The sequence below is a fragment of the Aquarana catesbeiana genome, linkage group LG02 (genome assembly GCF_042186555.1).
Source record: "Aquarana catesbeiana isolate 2022-GZ linkage group LG02, ASM4218655v1, whole genome shotgun sequence".
NCBI classification, from domain to species: domain Eukaryota; kingdom Metazoa; phylum Chordata; class Amphibia; order Anura; family Ranidae; genus Aquarana; species Aquarana catesbeiana.
The window spans coordinates 512,724,194-512,745,294 of NC_133325.1; the positions used below are offsets into that span (position 1 = coordinate 512,724,194).

General features: G+C 46.6%; 1 protein-coding gene across 1 annotated transcript in view; it reads right to left on the bottom strand.

Annotated features, from left to right (window-relative positions):
• Nucleotides 1-21,101, bottom strand: part of LOC141128475 (C4b-binding protein alpha chain-like) — a gene marked incomplete in the record, with an annotated part of 860,616 nt that overhangs the window by 309,901 nt on the left and 529,614 nt on the right. The window contains 1 exon segment of the mRNA XM_073615781.1: nt 2,142-2,244. Coding sequence (XP_073471882.1) covers nt 2,142-2,244 — 103 coding nt within the window.

Below are 21,101 nucleotides of genomic sequence, written 5' to 3' on the forward strand. Positions count from 1 at the left end.
TGGAAACCTTGCAAAAAGATCTGAACAAATTAATGGGGTGGGCAACTACATGAGGTGTAAGGTAGAAAAATGTAAAATAATGCATTTGGGTGGCAAAAAGATGAATGCAATCTATAAACTGGAGGGAGAACCTCTGGGGGAGTCTAGGGTGGAAAAGGACCTGGGAGTCCTAGTAGATGATAGGCTCAGCAATGGCATGCAATTCCAAGCTGCTGCTAACAAAGCAAACAGAATATTGGCATGCATTAAAAAGGGGATCAACTCCAGAGATAAAAAAAAACGATAATGCTCCCGCTCTACAAGACTCTGGTCCGGCCGCACCTAGAGTATGCCCTCCAGTTCTGGGCACCAGTCCTCAGGAAGGGTGTGCTGGAACTGGAGAGAGTCCAGAGAAGGGCAAGCAAACCCATAAAGGGACTGGAGGACCTTAGTTATGAGAAAAGATTGCAAGCACTGAACTTATTCTCTCTGGAGAAGAGACGCTTGAGAGGGGATATGATTTCAATGTACAAATACCGTATTGGTGACCCCACAATAGGGATAAAACTTTTCCACGCAAGGGAAATTAAAAAGACACGTGGCCATTCACTAAAATTAGAGGAGAAGCGGTTAAACCTTAAACTGAGTAGAGGGTTCTTTACTATAAGAGCGGTAAGGATGTGGAATTCCCTTCCACAAGCAGTGGTTTCAGTGGGGAAACCTTTTACAGTATGTCTGTGATCCATCTTCTGGTAAGGGACTGGACGTCTCCAACGTACATGCCAACCTCAAAGCACTATTTAATTGGGCAACTATGTGGCAAATGAGGTTTAATGTTGATCAATATAATTGGGGGCTAAAACATGTGTGTATCATACATTCTAGGAGAACAGCTGGGGTAGTCAAAGATTGAGAAGGATCAGGGTGTTTTGGTAGATCATAGACTTAATAATAGCATGCAATGCCAAGCTGCAGTTTCTAAAGCTAGCAAAATACTTTCTTGTATTAAATAAGAGGTACAGTCTAGAAACATTATTTTGTCCCTGTACAAATCATTAGAAAGATCTCACCCGGAATATGCAGTTCAGTTTTGGACACCAATTCACAAGAAGGATAATAATCGGAGAACTGGAGAAAGTGCAGAGAAGGGAAACCGGACTGATAAGAGCCCTTGCACACTGGGGCGGTTTGCAGGCGCTATTGCGCTAATAATAGCGCCTGCAAACCGCCCCGAAAGTGCCGCTGCTTTCATTCCAGTGTGCAAGCCCCGAGGGCTTGCACACTGGAGCGATGCGCTGGCAGGACGGTAAAAAAAGTTCTGCCAGCAGCATCTTCGGAGCGGTGAAGGAGCGGTGTGTATACCGCTCCCTTACCGCTCCTGCCCATTGAAATCAATGGGACGGCGCGGCTATACCGCCTCTGCAGAGGCACTTTGCGATGGTATTTAACCCTTTCTCGGCCGCTAGCGGGGGGTAAAACCGCCCCGCTAGCGGCCGCATACCGACGGTAAAACGCCGCTAATAATAGCGGCGTTTTACCGCCGACGCCGCCCCCCGCCCCAGTGTGCAAGGGCTCTAAGAGGAATGGAGGAGCTCAGCTATGAGGAAAGATTAGCCAAACTGAATTTATTCTCTCTTGAGAAGAGGGAAGTAAGCAGGGATATAATCACCATGTATAAATATATAGGTGGCCTACATAATGAATTTAGTGCTGTCTTATTCATTTTCAGGTCATTACGGAAAACAAAGGGGGCAATTTTTACGTCTGGAGGAAGAGAGATTTAACCTTCACATATGGAAAGCCGCTTGCTATGTGCTTGCTCCAGTGCCCCACTCAGCCCTGCCCCCTGTTCCCTCTTTTCTGTTTATGATTGCCAGCAGCTGGAGCCAATACCTCCTGCTGCTGTGTGTGTGCCAATGGGTAGGGAGAGAGCCGAGTGGCAGCTGCTCTCAGGCACATCGCTAGATCGAGATCAAGCTCAGGTAAGTATTAGGGGGGCTGGGGGGGTAGCTGCACACAATGTTTTTAGAATGCATGAAGGTAAAAACTTCCAGCCTTTAGAACTGCTTTAAAGAAAGAGGATGATTATAAATGTGTACATAAAAACAATACTTATTCAATGTAATGCATGCATGGTCAAATATTATAATATGTAAACCTACCCTTCATTGCAGGTGTAAGTGGCTTTTGAGCCAACTTTGAAATCTGGAGTAGAACTGGATATCTGGCCATTCTGTATAGTACCAGGATCTCCACATAATATCTCTGCAGGTGAAAAGACATTGATGATCCAATTAATAATTACAAAGAATGTTCTACATTTTTAAAGTCTGCATCATCCATGTACAGTACACTCTGCTAAATATGTGGTTGCAATCATGTACACAGACCCCAGGTAGGTTACTTGAAGAAAGCTGATCAGGTCTGAAATCATCTTGTATGAATTAAATAACATCAGACATCACAGACACACCTTCAACCAGGGACGTTGCTAGGTAGCAAAAAGACCAGGGGCTTCAGCCCGAAGTCAGAGCTTAGCACCGGGGGGGGGGGTGATGGTGCGGCAGACGGTGGGGTTGTATGGAGAGGGGTGTTACCTACCTGACATACACTGACCTACCTGGCTGACATACACTGACCTACCTGACATACACTGACCTACCTGACATACACTGACCTACCTAACATACACTGACCTACCTAACATACACTGACCTACCTATCTGACATACACTGACCTACTTGACACACACTGACCTACCTATCTGACATACACTGACCTACCTGGCTGACACACACTGACCTACATGACATACACTGACCTACCTGACACACACTGACCTGCCTGGCTGACATACACTGACCTACCTGGCTGACACACACTGACCTACATGACATACACTGACCTACCTGACACACACTGACCTGCCTGGCTGACATACACTGACCTACATGACATACCTGACACGTACTAATCTACCTGATACGCACTGACCTACCTGACACACACTGACCTACCTGAAACACACTGACCTACCTGACATACACTGACCTACCTACCTGACACACACTGACCTACCTATTTGACCTGACACACACTGGCCTACCTATCTGACCTACCTGACACACACTGACCTACCTATCTGACATACACTGACACACACTGACCTACCTATCTGACATACACTGACACACACTGACCTACCTATCTGACATACACTGACCCACACTGACCTACCTGACATGCACTGACCTACCTGCCCATGCCCCCTTAAAGCCTAAGTTTATTTATTTAAAATTAGCCAAGGGGCAGTCAAATTATCAATTGCTGCCACTCTGCCCGTCAAATGCAGCCACTGTGCCCGTCAATTGCAACCACTGTGCCCCGTGAAATTAAGCCACTGTGCCCGTCAAAAGAGAGAAGAGAGAGAATAGACACAGAGAAGAAGAGAGAAGGAGAGAAGGGAGAAAGAGAGAAAGTGAGAGAGAGAAGGAGAGCGAGAAACACAGAGAGAGAGAGAGTGACACCTTTTTTTTTTTTAAATCTTCGTTCTGTCCCACTCCCAGTCACAGCCACCATGGCCGTTATTCAGCGTGACTCTGGGGGTTGAGAGGGAGAAGGAGGCATCGCGTTCCCCTGATCTCCTTCTGCTTTCCTCAGGCCAGGCGGCATATCACTCCGCCTGTCAGTCAGTGCAGTGGGCGGCGCTGCAACGGCCGAATCACACAGGTAAACTGCGGCTGCCACCGCTGCTGTCTGACCTATTTTCTCTCCCTTTCTCTTCACTGCAGGATAGGGTTACCCCCTTTTCTTTAAGCCAAACCTGTACACTTTAGAGGTGCATGGCAAAAAATTTTGGAAAAAAAGCTGCATGGCAAATATTAGCACAACACATTTCGAATGGATTTACTCCTCTATTCATACATTATTATATGTATATGGCGACTGCACAGTATATGTTTAAATAAGATTGGAGTGTATTAATACTTTATCCTTTGCGGTTTCCACCATCATTCACATTTCTTTTTTCACATTTAAATTAATACACACTATAGGATTGTAAAGACCTGGGACACCTTTGGGTGCACTAAGGAGAGCAATAATGCAGGACGCTTTATTGGTGAGTGTTACCCCCCATAATACAGGGGTCAGTGTTACCCCTCTATAATTTAGGGGCCCCCCATAGAGGACCCCCATTAGATCAGAGTCCCCTTATATCAGTGCTCCTCTTAGAGACCCAAAAAAATTAAAATAGAAAAAATGCAGCACAACCTCCCCCTATAATTATATTCATATATGAAAAAATAGTTGTAAATGATGGTGGAAACCCCCAAGGATAATCCAAGTACTAATACACTCCAATCTTATTTAAACATATACCGTGCAATCTCCATACACATATAATAATGTATGAATAGAGGTGTAAACCTCCAATTCATTCCAAAATGTGCTAATATCCAATTTACTTTTTCGGATATTAGCAAAACACATTTTGGAATGGATTTGCACCTCTATTCATACACTACTATGTGTTTGGCGATTGCACAGTATATGTTTAAATAAGATTGGAGTGTATTAATACTTGGATTACCCTTGGGGGTTTCCACCATCATTCACAATTATTTGTTCACATTTAAATTAATTATTTTAAATCAATTATAATTATAGGGGGAGGTTGCACTGCATTTTAATTTATTTTTGCATAGGGTTTTTCGAGGAATTTTTGTTTTATTCTATGTGTTTTTTATTTTTTTTTTAGATCAGAGTCCCCTATATCTGATCCTCTTTAGAGACAAACCATCAGTCTCTAAGGGGGGTGCTGATATAAGGGGACTGTAATATAATGGGTTTCTCTGAGGAGAGGGAAGGGTAGGTAATATAAGGACAAACTGATCTAATGTGGGTGCTGATATAAGGAGAGTTACCCTTATTTAGTAGAGGTCTCTAGGGAGGGGAGGTGGGGGTGCTGATTTAATGGCGGGTGCTGACTGCTGATCTAATGGGTCACCAGCAGTCAGCACCCCCTCTACATTAGCTCAGAGTCCCCTTATATCAGCACCCCCTTAGATATCTCCAATAGATCAGTGACCCCCCCCCTAAAGACCCCCATTAGACTGCCTTACCGAGAGCCGTTTAGAGTCAGGAAGTGTGGGTGCCGGAGTTTGGGGGCGAAGCGAAGCTGCTCTTCTGTAGTGCCATTTTCCTTCCTTCCATTATGTGGGGGGGCTTGGGGAGAAGGCATAGTAGAGGCAGATGCTGCATCGCTGTGCCCACTGTGTAGGCAGGACACATTTGAACTGGTACACTCACTCACAGGGCTGCTGTTAGGAATCATGGGGCCTCTACCCCCTGAGGGGGGAAAAGAGGTGGGGGAGGGAGGTGAGAGAGGAGGAGGCAGGAGAGAGAGGGGGTGCTGACACAGAGGAGGGTGGTGCTGACAGAAAGGGGGAGGGCTGACAGAGAGGGGGTGGGCTGACAGAGAGGATGTAGGCTGACAGAGTAGGGGATGCTTACCGAAGAGGGGGCGCTGACAGAGAGGGGGGCGCTGACAGAGAGGGGGGTGGGCTGACAGAGAGGGGGGGTGGGCTGACAGAGAGGGGGGGTGGGCTGACAGAGAGGGGGGGTGGGCTGACAGAGAGGGGGGGTGGGCTGACAGAGAGGGGGGGTGGGCTGACAGAGAGGGGGGGGTGGGCTGACAGAGAGGGGGGGGTGGGCTGACAGAGAGGGGGGGTGGGCTGACAGAGAGGGGGGGGTGGGCTGACAGAGAGGGGGTGGGCTGACAGAGAGGGGGGTGCTGACAGGGGGGTGCTGACAGGGGGGTGGGCTGACAGGGGGTGGGCTGACAGGGGGTGGGCTGACAGGGGGTGGGCTGACAGAGAGGTGGGCTGACAGAGAGGTGGGCTGACAGAGAGGTGGGCTGACAGAGAGGTGGGCTGACAGAGAGGGGGGTGCTGACAGGGTATGAGCTGACAGAGAGGGGGGGTGCTGACAGAGAGGGGGTGGGCTGACAGAGAGGGGGGGGTGCTGACAGAGAGGGGGGTGGGCTGACAGAGAGGGGGGTGCTGACAGGGGGGTGGGCTGACAGAGAGGGGGGTGCTGACAGGGGGGTGGGCTGACAGAGAGGGGGTGCTGACAGGGGGTGGGCTGACAGAGAGGTGGGCTGACAGGGAGGTGGGCTGACAGAGAGGGGGGTGCTGACAGGGTATGAGCTGACAGAGAGGGGGGGTGCTGACAGGGTATGAGCTGACAGAGAGGGGGGGTGCTGACAGAGAGGGGGTGCTGACAGAGAGGGGGTGGGCTGACAGAGAGGGGGTGCTGACAGGGGGTGGGCTGACAGAGAGGGGGGTGCTGACAGGGGGTGGGCTGACAGGGGGGTGCTGACAGGGGGGGTGGGCTGACAAAGAGGGGGGTGCTGACAGGGGGTGGGCTGACAGAGAGGGGGGTGCTGACAGAGAGGGGGGTGCTGACAGAGAGGGGGTGCTGACAGAGAGGGGGTGCTGACAGAGAGGGGGTGCTGACAGAGAGGGGGTGCTGACAGAGAGAGGGGTGCTGACAGAGAGGGTATGAGCTGACAGAGAGGGGGGGTGCGCGGGCTGACAGAGAGGGGGGGGGTGCTGACAGAGGGGGGTGCTGACTGGGGGGGTGGGCTGACAGAGAGGGTATGAGCTGACAGAGAGGGGGGTGTGCTGACTGGGGGGGTGGGCTGACAGAGGGGGGGGTGGGCTGACAGAGAGGATGTAGGCTGACAGAGTAGGGGACGCTGACAGAGGAGGGAGAGGGCACTGACAGAGGAGGGGGCAGGCTGACAGAGGAGGGGGTGGGCTGACAGAGAGGGGGGCACTGACAGAGGGGGGGTGGGCTGACAGAGAGGGGGGCGGGCTGACAGAGAGGGGGGGTGCTGACAGAGAGGGGGGTGCTGACAGAGAGGGGGGTGCTGACAGGGGGGTGGGCTGACAGAGAGGGGGGTGGGCTGACAGAGAGGGGGGTGGGCTGACAGAGAGGGGGGTGGGCTGACAGAGAGGGGGGGTGGGCTGACAGAGAGGGGGGGTGGGCTGACAGAGAGGGGGGGTGGGCTGACAGAGAGGGGGGGTGGGCTGACAGAGAGGGGGGGTGGGCTAACAGAGAGGGGTGCTGACAGGAGGGTGGGCTGACAGAGAGGGGGGTGCTGACAGGGGGGGGTGCTGACAGAGAGGGGGGTGCTGACTGGGGGGTAGGCTGACAGAGAGGGTATGAGCTGACAGAGAGGGTATGAGCTGACAGAGGGGGGGGTGGGCTGACAGAGGGGGGGGTGGGCTGACAGAGAGGGGGGTGGGCTGACAGAGAGGGGGGTGGGCTGACAGAGAGGGGGGGTGCTGACAGAGAGGGGGGTGGGCTGACAGAGAGAGGGGGTGCTGACAGGGGGGTGGGCTGACAGAGAAGGGGGTGGGCTAACAGAAAGGGGGGTGGGCTAACAGAAAGGGGCGGGATGACAGACGGATGGCTGACGGATGGCTTACAGAGAGGCACGCTGACAGACTGGAGGAAGGGCAGATAACAGACCTCACCTCAGTAAAGAGGAGACACATCGCGCGCCAGGCAGGGAGGCAGGACTCCGGGCGGCCAAGATCACCCACAGTCCAGCCCCGCCTCCACATGTAATCATTTACCACCTCCACCGGGCCAATCACAGACATGTCCACCGCCTGCACAGCCAATCACAGAGTGCCCGCTGCCCAGCCCTTGTATGTGAGTGTAACACAGATGTCAGTGGGCACGGGAATCGGGATGCGCCACTCTCGATCTGCCACTGGTCACAGGATAGCTGAGACATGTCTGTATGCAGCCCCTGCATAACTAAGCAGGGAAAAGAGGTGACGGAGGTGGCAGTCCGATGGCTCAGTGCCTGCTCGTCTCTCCTCCACCTCCAATGCTGCCTGCCGCAGCCGCGGCCCGCCAGCTAGTTTCTCCTCCACACCCGCCGCTGAGACTCGGGGCTATGGGCTCCACATTCGGGGCTCCAGCCTCGATAGCCACCCCCTGGCGACGCCTCTGCCTTCAACATACAAAGGAGAGGTAAATAAACTTTAAGAAAAAGTTCAGAAATATTTTGATGATGACTACAAACATTTGCATTACTAGCAGCTGATGGTCTCCATTACAAAAAAAACAGCAAACGAATATTCCCAGCTCACTTACCAGCCAGCCTGCAACAAACAAAATTGACCCCAACAGTTCACATTAAAAACAAGTAGTCTCCATTAACCTAGGTTCACACTATGAAGAATCGTATATAAATCACACAGGAACCGCACCACATTCTTGTACAATTCACATGCGATTTAGTGTGGTGTGATTGGAGCCCATTCATTTTGAATAGCTCAAAGCGCACCGCATCTGCACCAAATTCATGCATGCAGCAATTTTGGGAATGCACTGCAACTAGATTGCATGGTCATTTTGAACCATGCGATCCGATGCAGGCTAAAGCACTGCGTTTGCGTTCTGCCTTTGGGGTGTCGATAAGATTACACTGACACCTGCTGCAGATCACAAGGGCATTGCAATTTGAATGCAGAGCAGTAAACGCGCATGGATCCCAATTTTCCGCAGTACACTCTAGTGTGAACTGAGGCTTAGCCTTACCAGTAACTGTGTTTCTAGGAATCCTCCAGGACAGCCAAATGAGAGATGAATGGTTTCACTCTTATCAGTTTCCCCAATCATCTTTCAGCCACATGAGAGGATAATGAAATAAATAAGCTCATACCCTTACGGTGGGATGACAGTCTGTAGAACCTTTCTGCTGAGGCCAGGTAATGCTGCGACAATGCCTCCATTCTATGATGCTTGATGAAGACATCTCATCTTGACCATGTAGTGGCTCTGCAGATTTGTTTTACTGATGCCTCTGTTCTTTCTCCCCAAGATGTTAATAGAGAGTGAGTGGAATGAGCTTCAACCAATGGATGAATCTGACTGCCTTCTGCTGTGTAAACTAAAGTAATGGCATTCCTAATTCACCTAGTCACCAAAGTTTTCAATGCTTGTAACCACTTTCTCAGGCCACAGAAAAATTGTAGGAGATTGTTAGATCTCCTAAACAATTTGGTTGTCTCTAAACACTGCAGAATACACCTGCGAATATCTAAAGTATGGAAAATACTTTCCTTGTCATTTTTGGGAAGGGAAAGCAAAACTATTTTTGACTTCTATGAAAAACAGGATGCAACCTTAGGAAGGTGCATAGGATCTGACTTCAGTAACCCTAACTAGAAGGATTGCACAACGTTTAAAATAAGGATCTTTAATGGCCAAAACCTGTATATCACCTATCCTCCTAGCCATCACAACTGCCAACAAGAAAGCAGTTTTAAGAGTTAAGTCTTTAGTGGAGGCCTCTTGTAAGGTCTCATATGGAGTTCCAATTAACCTCCTATGTACTGTGGAAAGATCCCAGGGAGGCACTACATTGTAACAAACAGAAGCCCAAACACTCCCTGGTCAACAAAAACCTATGGAGGAGTAAAGGATTCTCAGCCAACTTTTTATCTAAGAAAACTACGCCTTCCTGGAGAAAATTCAAAATGACTGGGATAATAGGGAGACTTTTTTTCAAGAAAAAAAAACAAAACAATATTCCAAACTTTTTAGAATAAATCTTTCTCGTAACCAATTTTCTGCTGTTAAGTTTTTGAAAGATTCTTGGAATCGGGGTCAGAGGGGAAAAGCGTACCCCAGGTCGAAGTCTCATCTTTGAGATTCACTAGGTTTTGCCACTAAATTAAACATTGAAAGCCCTATTCAGGAAGGGAAACCTCCTTGTCTAAAGAATCTTTTATTTGATCCCATGAGGCCAATAGGTAACTCTAAGTCCTCATGCACACGGATGTTTTTACAGCTGCTTTTTTGAGCTTTTTTTGCAGCATAAAAAGGCCTGTCTATGTTAGTCTATGGCTTCATGCCCACCTAGGCGTTTTTGAGCTGCAAGTGGCATAGGCGTTTTTAAGCTGTAAAAAAAACCCAGGACCAGTGGGTTCTGAGAGACGTTTTTCAGCTGTAAAAACGTTCTAACGCTGAAAAACGCTCAAAAACGTCATTCACCAACGTTTTTCAACGTTTTTGATCCATTGAAAAAAAAAATTTTGAAAAAAAAAAAAAAAAAAAAAAACGCTAAAAAACGCTAATGCGGAAAAACGCTCAAAAACGCTATTGCAAAAACGCTGAAAAAAGTTTAAAAAAAATCACTGCAAAGATACTGGCATTTTCATAACGTTATTTTAACAGCCTGTGTGCATGAGGGCTAAAGATCTCTTGAATGAAGCTGTGCCCAAATGACAGCTGGAATTGATGAAGTTATGAGTAATCTCAGGATTTGTCTCAAGGATACCGATTTTGCACTTGCCTCTGTGTGTGCTAGAATTTGGATCCTGTGATCTCTTCAGGAGAAAAATTCCCTGTATTACTGAATCTAATCAGTAACCTAGAAACATCCTGGTCTGTGCTGGTTCCAGTGAAGATTTCTCTGTATTGATTAACCACTTCAATACTGGTTGCTCCCCCCCCCCCCCCTCTTCCTGCCCAGGCCTATTTTCAGCTTTTAGTGGTGTTGCACATTGAATGACAATTGCATGCAACACTGTACCCAAATTAAATTTGTATAATTTTTTTGAGACAAAGCCTTCTTTTGGTGCCATTTAATCACCATTTTTTTTTTTTGCTAAAAATGTTTTATTTTGTTTGTTATAAAATTTTGCAGATAAGTGAATTTTCTTCTTCACTGATGTGCGTTGATGAGGCTGCACTGATGGAGCTGCACTGATAATCAGAACATTGATGATCAGTGCCCTGATAATCCGTGTAAAGAATGTGCTCATTGTGCCCTGTCAACCTTGCTGGTTATCAGCTCGCTTTTCCTCACACAGAGACAGCATGTGAGGAAAAGACTGCCAATAACCAGCAAGTTTGTTTACATGTGACCAGCTGTGATTGGACACAGCTTATCATATGGCTGATCATATGGTAAAGAGCTGCTGTGATTGGGTCTTACCGTGATCTGTGATCAGCTGTGTCCAAAAAACACAGTGGACACAAAGCGCACCCCAGGGGGCGAACGGGAGGTGCTGTTCTGGGAGGACGTCCAAAAGCCCTCCTAGAACTGGACAGCCTGGTGGCTCTCCAGTAAGACTATGTAAGACTATGTAAGACTATGTAAGCCACGATGTAGCCGTCTTGCGGCTATAGTGCAGTAGGGAAGTGGTTAATCATCTCAATCTTGTCTAAATCCAGAGGAACTTTCTCCCTCAAAGAAGCGTACAGGATCATGTCATCCAAGTAAGAAATCAAAGCTATCCTTTCCAGGCATAAGTTAGCCATTACCTTCAACAATACTTTGATAAATATTCTAGAAGCTGCGGAGAGGCCAAATTGTAGGGATCGTAACTGCCTATGCTGAATTCCTTCCTTCATCTGGACAGCAAACCTTAGGAAACTTTTGATGGTTTGAGTGAATAGGGATGTGCAAATCTAGCGTGACCATGAACATGTCTTTCAGTAAGGTTTTCCTCATTGAGTAGATGTTTTCCATCCTGAATTTCCTGAACAACAGGAACTTGTTTAATCTTTTCAAATCGATTATCATATGAAATTTCCCTGAGGGTTTCTGAATAAGAAACACATTGAGTAAAACCCCTGAAAGACCTGTTCTGGTGGGACCTGCACTATCACCCAATACGGGTAAAAATCATTAATTCACATAATTAGAGCTTCTACTCTTTTTAAAGCGGACTTTCAGTCATTTTTTAAAACTTTCCATCTATTAAATCTTCTGCCATTGTTGTTATAACTTTGGATAGTAAAACATTTTTTTTTTCCAGTAAATACTGTATGCAGCCCACTTCCTGTTTCTTGTCTGGTAAAAAGCCTAAGCTCATGACATCTTGCACAGTTCTCTCTCTTCTGATAGATTGTCAGCAAGGTAGGGGGGTGAGTCATAAGAGGGCCAATGAGAGCTGCGGATTTCATTCTTTGCAGATGACATGCTTCTTACATTGATCCAAACAGAACGCTTACTTCTTTATCTCCATAAGGCTCTTGACCTGTATACTGTAGCTCACCATCTGCTATAAAATTACACTTGGAAGATGAATGAACTTAAATACCTCAGATTTAAGATTACCCCTAATTATGATTCACCATATTCAAAAATCTTACTACCTCTTTATCACAAAATTAGGACATTTTAACTTAGTGGAGAAACTTCTACATCTCTCTCTTTGGCCATATAGCGACAGTTAAAAATGTTATACTTACCAATTCCTATCCACACCTCTTATCCATACCTCCCATCTTAGAAATAATAAAGAGACCTAATAAACTTCACATGGGCATAAAAACAACACAGAATATCTGAGACATCCTGATGATGCCTATTGGTGAAATACATACGCCAGGTCCCTTTAGAGAGCACTGATATCACAGGCTGTTTGTGCTGGTGCTGCTTTTGGCACAAAATAATGCAAATGCATATGGTTGGTTTAGATTTAATTTGGTGAATTTAAATAAACGTCTGGAACCATCCTATTTATATCTTTTTGGATCCATAATTCCCATTTGGATGTGGCAGAGGAGCTGGAGGGCATATTATATGCTGAGCTCATTTCACCCTCCATGTGGATATAATCCAAAAGCTGAGGAGATCTTTATGGCCATAGGAGTCTGATAAGTGGTTCCCTTTACCACACATGGTGAAGCACTTTATTCTGAAGTATAGAAGCTGTCACTAATATCTAAAGATATGGTGTATGGGTGGGACTATTTCACATATGTATGGACACGAACCAAATTGCATAATAGTTATTTGTTGTAAAAGTGGAAATAATTTTCACAGGTGTATGGACACTGATAAAAGGATCTTTATTTGAAAGAAAAACAACACTAATAGAAATTGACTGTCTGGGGTATTTGGTGTATTGTCATATGAAAGTGTTTGTTATATATCTTGCATCTGCTTTATTGCATCACATTTTTTCAAATTTTGTTTAGGTTTGTAAACACAGAGTATAGAAGTAGACTTATAATTTTAAATTTATTTAGTGGTTTAATACACTTAAAGCGGTTGCATATCCGCACTGAAATTTTTATTTTTTTTAAAACCCTGTAAGGCAAAGGCATAATGAGCTAGTATGCAGCGCATACTAGCTCATTATGAAATACTCACCTTGGAACGAGGCCTCGGAATCTGATCCCAGTCCACGCCGAGGGAGCCGACATGTTCCCTCTGCGTTTCTTCCGGGTTCTCGGCTCCAGCGCTGTGAGTGGCCTGAACTGTGATTATGCCACTCCTGCGCGTGCGTGTGGGAGTCTTCTTCCTGGCAAGGTCTGGCAGCGTCTGCCGGACCTTCAGCCGGGGTTTCACAGCGCATGCGCCGCTGATGTCAGCAGCTGCATGCAAAGTGAATATCTCCTAAACTGTACAGGTTTAGGAGATATTTATTTTACCTACAGGTAAGCCTTATTATAGGCTTACCTGTAAGTAAAAATATCAAAAAAGGGTATACAAGCACTTTTAAGGGGCAGCTAAGAAATGTTAAATATTGGCGCCCTTTATATGATATTTTTCACTTTATTTCTACATAGGATATCTAACAAGGTTTTACGGTTCCTGCAACCAAGGCCTTGCTTTTCCAAACCTACTTAAATACTACAAAGCAATTTACTTTGGCCTCTTGGAGTGAAGTGGAAAAGTTATGAACTGTTCACCCCAACTCCCTGCTGTGGAATAGTGATTTTCATATACACCCATCAAACATGCTTAACACTATGTATTTCTTAGAGGTCTTTGGTGAAATACTAAAATGCCAATTTCCCCTTACGCAAAATTTATCCTTAATGACATAATTTGTTTTCAACCCGAGGATTGTGGATAGCCTGACGTCACAGATATCTTCGTCTTGTTTCAGTTGGGTCATTTAGTTGACGCTAGGACCAGGGCTGGTGCAAGGATTTTTGACACCCTAGGGGGAAACCTCATTTTGCCGCCTCTCCCATTGGCTCTGCCCCTGACTCCACCCTCTTTGCCCAGCCTATGTATATGGTGGAGGTGGCGGGAGTGGAGACTACACAGACCTACCTGATTCCTACACTCGCCTACCTGACCACTACACTGGCCCACCTAACTACTACATTGGCCCACCTGACCACTACACTGACCCACCTCCCACCTGACCACTACTGATACCAGTGATAAGGGGGGTCAGGGCAGCTGACAAGCACATTTGCCCACTAAACTACAGTTCATTCCTCCTGTCATTCTCTCGCAGCACAGCTCTGCTCTAAAGTTAGCTGTGCTCAGTCTGACTCCACTTGTTCTGGTTCTCTGTAACTTTGTTTTTCATCCCATTCCCCCCCCCCCCCCCCCCACCTCTGCAATCCTTCTCCGATCGTCCTGCTCTTCTCAGTACTACTAATTCTGCTGGGTTAGTCTCCCTGCAGTCCTTCACTCCTGTACTGCCCCCTCTTACCAGATCATGTTATCTCTCTGCCCATCCCAGTGCTCCAACTGCCCAGCCTATATATTATCTTTTCTATCCCCCTGATGCAGGCACAGCTGATCAGCTACATTCCGATGGGATGCACAATTTACTTCTACACTGTTCAGCAGCTACCTTTTATCTTGTGCCCTATATAATGTGCCCTACACCCCTCGCCATGTAATGTGCCCTGCACCCTTCCCCACGTAATTTGCCCTGCAGACCTCCTGTACACTGCCCTGTTGAGACACCCTGTCGATTTTGGTAAGGAATGAGCTTGAGATTTTTTTCTTTTACGGCTTTTCCAGACCTGCTGTACTCCCTACCGTAGTCCGTCTGAAAAGTGATCCACCAAGGTGGTATAACAGTGGCTGACAGACATTCAGAAGGTGGTACTGCACTACTCTCCCTGCATTAACTACTCACCACCATACAGTCCGCACTCCTCTCCTACAAATACCACCCACCGCCATTCACTCCGCACTCCTCTCCTACACATACCAACCCCTGCTATGCACTCCTCTCCTACCGCCATACACTCCGCTCCTACAAATACTACCCACTGCCATACACTCCGCACTCCTCTCCTACACATACTACCCACTGCCATACACTCCGCACTCCTCGCCTACACATACTACCCACCGCCATACACTCTACACTTCCCTCCTACACATACTACCCACCGCCATATACTCCACACTTCTGTCCTACACACAGGCCCAGGCTGGCCATGGGGCACAGCAGGCATTTTCCCGGTGGGCCCGGGCCGCACTTCTTAGGGAGACTGTGACATGCAGGGCCGGCCGCTGGTTGATGGGCGGATTGCGTGGCCGCCCATGGGATGGGCGGGAGGCAGAGCTGGCCGCGGGTGATGTGCTGCATATGCGGGAGGAGTGGAAGGAGTCCACCAAGCCGCTCCATAGCAACCTAGGCCACTGCTGAAGCGAAGGTCCCGGTTCACGCATGCGCCTCGTAGCCGCCGGTTACCTGGCAACCAGGATGCCAGGAGAGGAGGGACGGTGAGGCTGAGTCCTTCCACACCACCACCTTCTGTATACGCAGCTGCAGGATCTCAGACCCGCCTTCTGCACATGAAAGCTGGCTAGGTGCTGCCGCTGCTTATAGTGAAAGCAGTGCTGTTGGTATACACCCACCTCTCTTCCCGCCCACTTCTTTTTCTGCTGGTGAAGGGATTTGGATCTGATGCTCCAGGGTCAGAAAGTGCTCCTTTGATAAGGCTAATTATGCTATTTTTCTCCTCCTATGTGACTGCAGGCTTCTAATCAGCCAGCTCAGAGTGCACTGCCCTTGATGTCAGGTTCGATGGCGGCGGGAGCGCAGCGGAGTTTTCCGGGTGCGAGATAAGAATAGGCAAGTCCACGGACTAAGGGGCGCAAATTACCTGCCTTGCCCCGGATGCCAACCTACGCTACGCCACTGTCTCTGGGCACTCCTCTAATTTTAGCGCCGCATTACCGCTGTAAATTTATGTGATTTGCGGCCACTAGTGGAGCGCTTTTAACCCCCGCTAGCAACCGAATAAAGGGCTAAAAGCGCCGCTGCCAAAGTGCTTTGCAGGCGCTTCGGCAGCAGTGCCCATTGATTTCAATGGGCAGGGGCGGTGGAGGAGAGGTGTATAAACCGCTCCCGCATTGCCCCAAAGACGCTGCTTGCAGGACTTTTTCTAACGTCCTGCAAGGACAACGCCCCAGTGTGAAAGCACATGGGCTCTCACAATGGGGCTGCAGGGGAGGCGTTTTTCAGGAGTTTTACAGGCACTATTTTTAGCGCCAGAAAAACGCCTCAGTGTGTAACTGAATCCACACATCCTGGAACCGCAAATCCCGTTACACCCCCCCCCCCCCGGCTGCTCAGTCCAAAATGCCCGGGCCCTTTTTTTCGTGCCAGTCCGGGCCTGCCTACACATACCACCCAAAGCCATAAACTCCGCACGTCTCTCCTACACATACTACCCACTGCCGTACACTCCGCATTCCTCTCCTACTCATACCACCCACTGCCATACACTCCTCACTCCTTTCCTACACACACCACCCACCGCCATACACTCTGCACTCCTCTCCTACACATACTACCCACCGCCATGCACTCTGCACTCCACTCCTACTACCCACCGCCATGTACTCTGCACTCCTCTCCTACTACCCACCGCCATACACTCCACACTCCTCTCCCTGCACATAATACTTACCGCCATACACTTCACACTCTTCTCCTGCACATACTTCTCACCTCTATACACTGTGCACTCTTATCCTGCACATACTACCTACCACCATACACTCCGCACTCCTCTCCTGCATATACCACTCACCTCTATACACCCCACACACCTTTCCTACACATACTACTCACCGCCATACACTCCATTTAACATTACCACATTCTGAGATGATATGTAAATCATCTCAGACTCTATTTAACCACAACCCCTTCAAGCTATGCCCATTATTTAGCATAATTTAAACCACGCCCACTTTTGCCACAGCACGCTGTGTACGCCGCATTCTTTTTCCCAGCTGTCCTCGGGGCCCACTTTTGAGTTGCACACGGGCCCACTGATTTCATGATACACCCCTGGTTAAGATGTATAACACTAGAGATGGTTGATCCAGGGAATATCCAATTGCCTTCTCAGGAAGGCATTTCATTTTCCCCCGCTGGAGTAGTTTGGACCATTCTTCAGGGAATTTTTTTGCCTTCCTCATGATCAACTGTAGGTGTAGAATTCTGCATATGGAGGGTTTCTAATTAACCCTATTTATTTTTTGTTCTAATGGTTAAACTAAATGGACTTGTGTCTTTGTTTAATCTATGTCCTAACTAAGCCAGAAAAAAAGAATCTGTCATTTTCTTTCCATTTCATATTGCTACATTTTCCCTACTGTATAAAAATAAAACTAATTACAAAAATACATAAAAAGAAAAAAAAAAACACAAGAAAACCAAGAAAGAAATTTGTTTCGTCCACGCCTGGGACATGAAGTTCCGGGGGCCAGGCAGTTTTTATTTTTCTGCAGGCTCGGACTGGTACAGTGAGTAGGTGCAGGCGAGTAAGAGGGGGGGAGCTAAGTGGACACACGTCTGCTCTCCTCCCCTCCTCGAGGCTGACCCGAAAGTGACTTGTAAAAACGTCACTTCTGAGTCCCCATCTCCGTTTACCCACATAGAAAATGTGAGACATCAGTTTGAGTAGGAATACGTCGCTGGCTTTTATGTTGCGATTGCCCATTTTACTATGTGAAAATGCAGCAATGTACAAAATGTTTGCCAGGAGAAGCCACTTCTGCCCTCATACCAGTCAGCTGGTTGGAGGCCTGGATGCTGTATGACTGTTAACACACACCCTGGGTTCAACATTGCATTTACAGAATAAATTGGCATATGGAAAGGTAACCAATTGCCACATATATAATTACAAACTAGACAGAGTTATTAAATCATTAGGCCCCTTTCACGCATACTTGCTAGCGGGGAATATGTCAGATCCCTGCTGAGCATGCAGATAACAGTTGTGTGTCAGTTCCGCTTATGTAGAGCGGACACAGCTCGCTTTGCTCTATGGGCGGTCCGATGTAAACAGACGTTCTGTCCATTTACACTGTCATCTGATCCACTAGACCAAAGGCAAACGGATCCCCATCCATCTGTTTTTATCGGATCAGATGCAGGAGGGTGTAAATAAACACATGTCCGTGTACATCCGCCAATCCATAGAGCAGAGTGGATGGTCCAAAGGGGTCCACCTGTCCATTTTTCAGATCAGTCCGCCAGTGTGAAAGAGGGCTGTTTCTCATTTGGAACATTTCCCATCAGTTTTTGTCTCGAACACAACAGAAAGAAGCAACCTCTCCAATGTTCCGCTCTGCTGCCCCCCTCGGCACCTGCTACAGTGGTCCCGGGCCCGCCGATGGGCAAGCAGAGCCTGTGATGCAAAGCTGGGGAGGGGTGCGGGGGCAAAATAAAAAAGCGAACCCTGTTTCTGGCAGCAAGGCTAAATGTAAAGAAACCCACTTGCCTGGCACCCGGAACTACATTTGCGGTATTATCGTGTGACATAGAAAAATTGGAAATACCGCTATTTATTCTCTAGGGTGTCTGCTTTTAAAATAAATATACCATGTTTTTGGAGTTTTATGTAATCTTCAGGCCGACAATGATTTTTCAACCACTTCAAGACCGCAATACGTACATATACGTTGCAGTTTTGAAGTGATTTACCGGTGTTATGAATGCGGCAGTATGCCATAATCCCGGTGATAAAATTTTCCTTAGCTGCTGCGCTTTCTGATAAAAGTGATCCGAGCTGTTGATTAGCCCCCCCCTTCCGCTTTGCGTTGGTTCTCAGGCTTACTTTTCGCATTGGGAAGCCTGGGAACCGATTTGGCAGTTGCTGCAGCTGGACCAGATTGTCTCTGTTAACCTCTATGATCTAGGAGGCTGGAAGTGACATGATGTTACTTCCGGTTTAGGGCAGATGTAAACAAGGCCATTTTTTTTTGGGGGGGGGGGGGAGTAGCGGATGTTTTTTTTTTTTTTTTTTTTTATTTTGTTCCGATGCTTTCAATGGTAGAGGTTCCTTCATGCATGTATATAATAATATTGACATTGTAGATGGTTTGAAGTCAGTATCTGAATGGAGTTTGGTGTCCATTAGCGGCTCTTCAATTTAACACAAAAACGAGATATGTCAGACAAGAGTGTGAATGGCAACAGCATCTGGTGAGCTTTTTTCTTAAGGGATCGGAAGTGGCACACATCACTGTGGTGGAGGATTATTGGTGTTGTAACACTAGATTTTTTTTTGCATGAGACTCCAAGATATTGCTTTGTATTTCTATGGACACAGAATTATATTTCATGGATACTTTATACATTTTTAATTTGTATTTGAGGTTTTTTTGTTTGTTTTTTGCGTGGTGATTCACTTTAGTGCGCTATTGTGAAATGTATATTTTTTGATCACAATGTATATTTTCACTATTTATTTTTTTTTATATTTGGTAAGTAGCGGCACACTCATTTAAATACACATTCTGGAGCGCAGTGTTAATTATAGGCTTATTTTTTTATCTACCTAACCGGATTTTTTCTTCTTGAGAAGAGGTGTTTAAAAGGAGATATGGTCACCCTATATACAGTAAATACATAAAGGGTCCATATAGAGGATCAATATAAAGTTGTTCACTATAGTCATAAGTTCAATGCAAATGACATGAGGGTACTCATTCCAGCTGGTGGGAATGAGATTTATTGTTGCACATGGAAAGGCTTCTTCACAGTAATGCCCCGTACACACGGTCGGATATTTATCAGACATTCCGACAACAAAATCCTAGGATTTTTTCCGACGGATGTTGGCTCAAAAATCCGATCATTCTGAACGCGGTGACGTAAAACGCGTACGTTGGGACTATAAACGGGGCAGTAGCCAATAGCTTTCATCTCTATTTATTCTGAGCATGCGTGGCACTTTGTGCATCGGATTTGTGTACACACGATCGGAAATTCCGACAACGGATTTTGTTGTCAGAAAATTTTATAGCCTGCTCTCAAACTTTGTGTGTCGAAAAATCCGATGGAAAATGTGTGATGGAGCCTACACACAGTCGGAATTTCCGACAACAAGGTCCTATCACACATTTTCCGTCGGAAAATCCGACCATGTGTATGGGGCATAAGAGTTTTGAAAATGTGCAATAGACTCCCTCAGAAGCTAGTTCTAGCCAGCTTAATGGACTGCATTAAATAAAAAGTGGATGGGTTTCCAAATGCACAGAATATAACATGAGGACATGGAAGCGAGAAGCAGGAGTATAATATGAAGCAGGTGGAAAAATAGGGGAAAATAGAAAGAAGAAAATAAGGTGGTAAAGAGAAGAGAGATAGAATGAAAGGTTTGCAGAAGAAAACAGGTTAGTTTACTAGAAAGAATGAGCTAGTAAGAATGGAGACTGATATATGTAAGAAAGTAACAGTGGTTGAAATTCACATTACAGCTAACCACAGACATTACAATCCAATTGTACAATTGTTTTTGTAACTACCAAAAACGAATTAGCGCAAAGGCCTGCCTGATTGGATACAAACTGATTGGATAGATTGGCCCCCCTATGTTACATAGTCTCAGTAAATTGTAACGTGACCCTTATAAGGTAGTTTTAGATTTCACTTTATTAAAAGAAGGTAATGAAGAATACTTTTTTTTCAATGCTGTATACTTTCACACTGTGGAATTGCGGGTACCCACTGACTATCAATATTGCACAAGATTGAACTGGATCCCTTCAGAACACAGCATTTATCACACTCAAACGATATAGCAGAATTCAATGTATATGGGCCAATGAACCCTGACAGTCGTCTTGAATTTTTCACATCAGGGTTAGGGCAATTTACAGCTATGAATTAAGAGAAAAAATAAAGATAAATCACTATAGGTAGCATATGAATGGCGGCATTCTGCTGCACTACATTACCATAATGCCCCGATGGTAAAAAAAATAATAATCAAAAGCATCACTAATCATTATGTATGCAAAACGGCAAAAGGTTAAAGAGGAGTTCCACCCAGGGGGTCTATTAAAAAA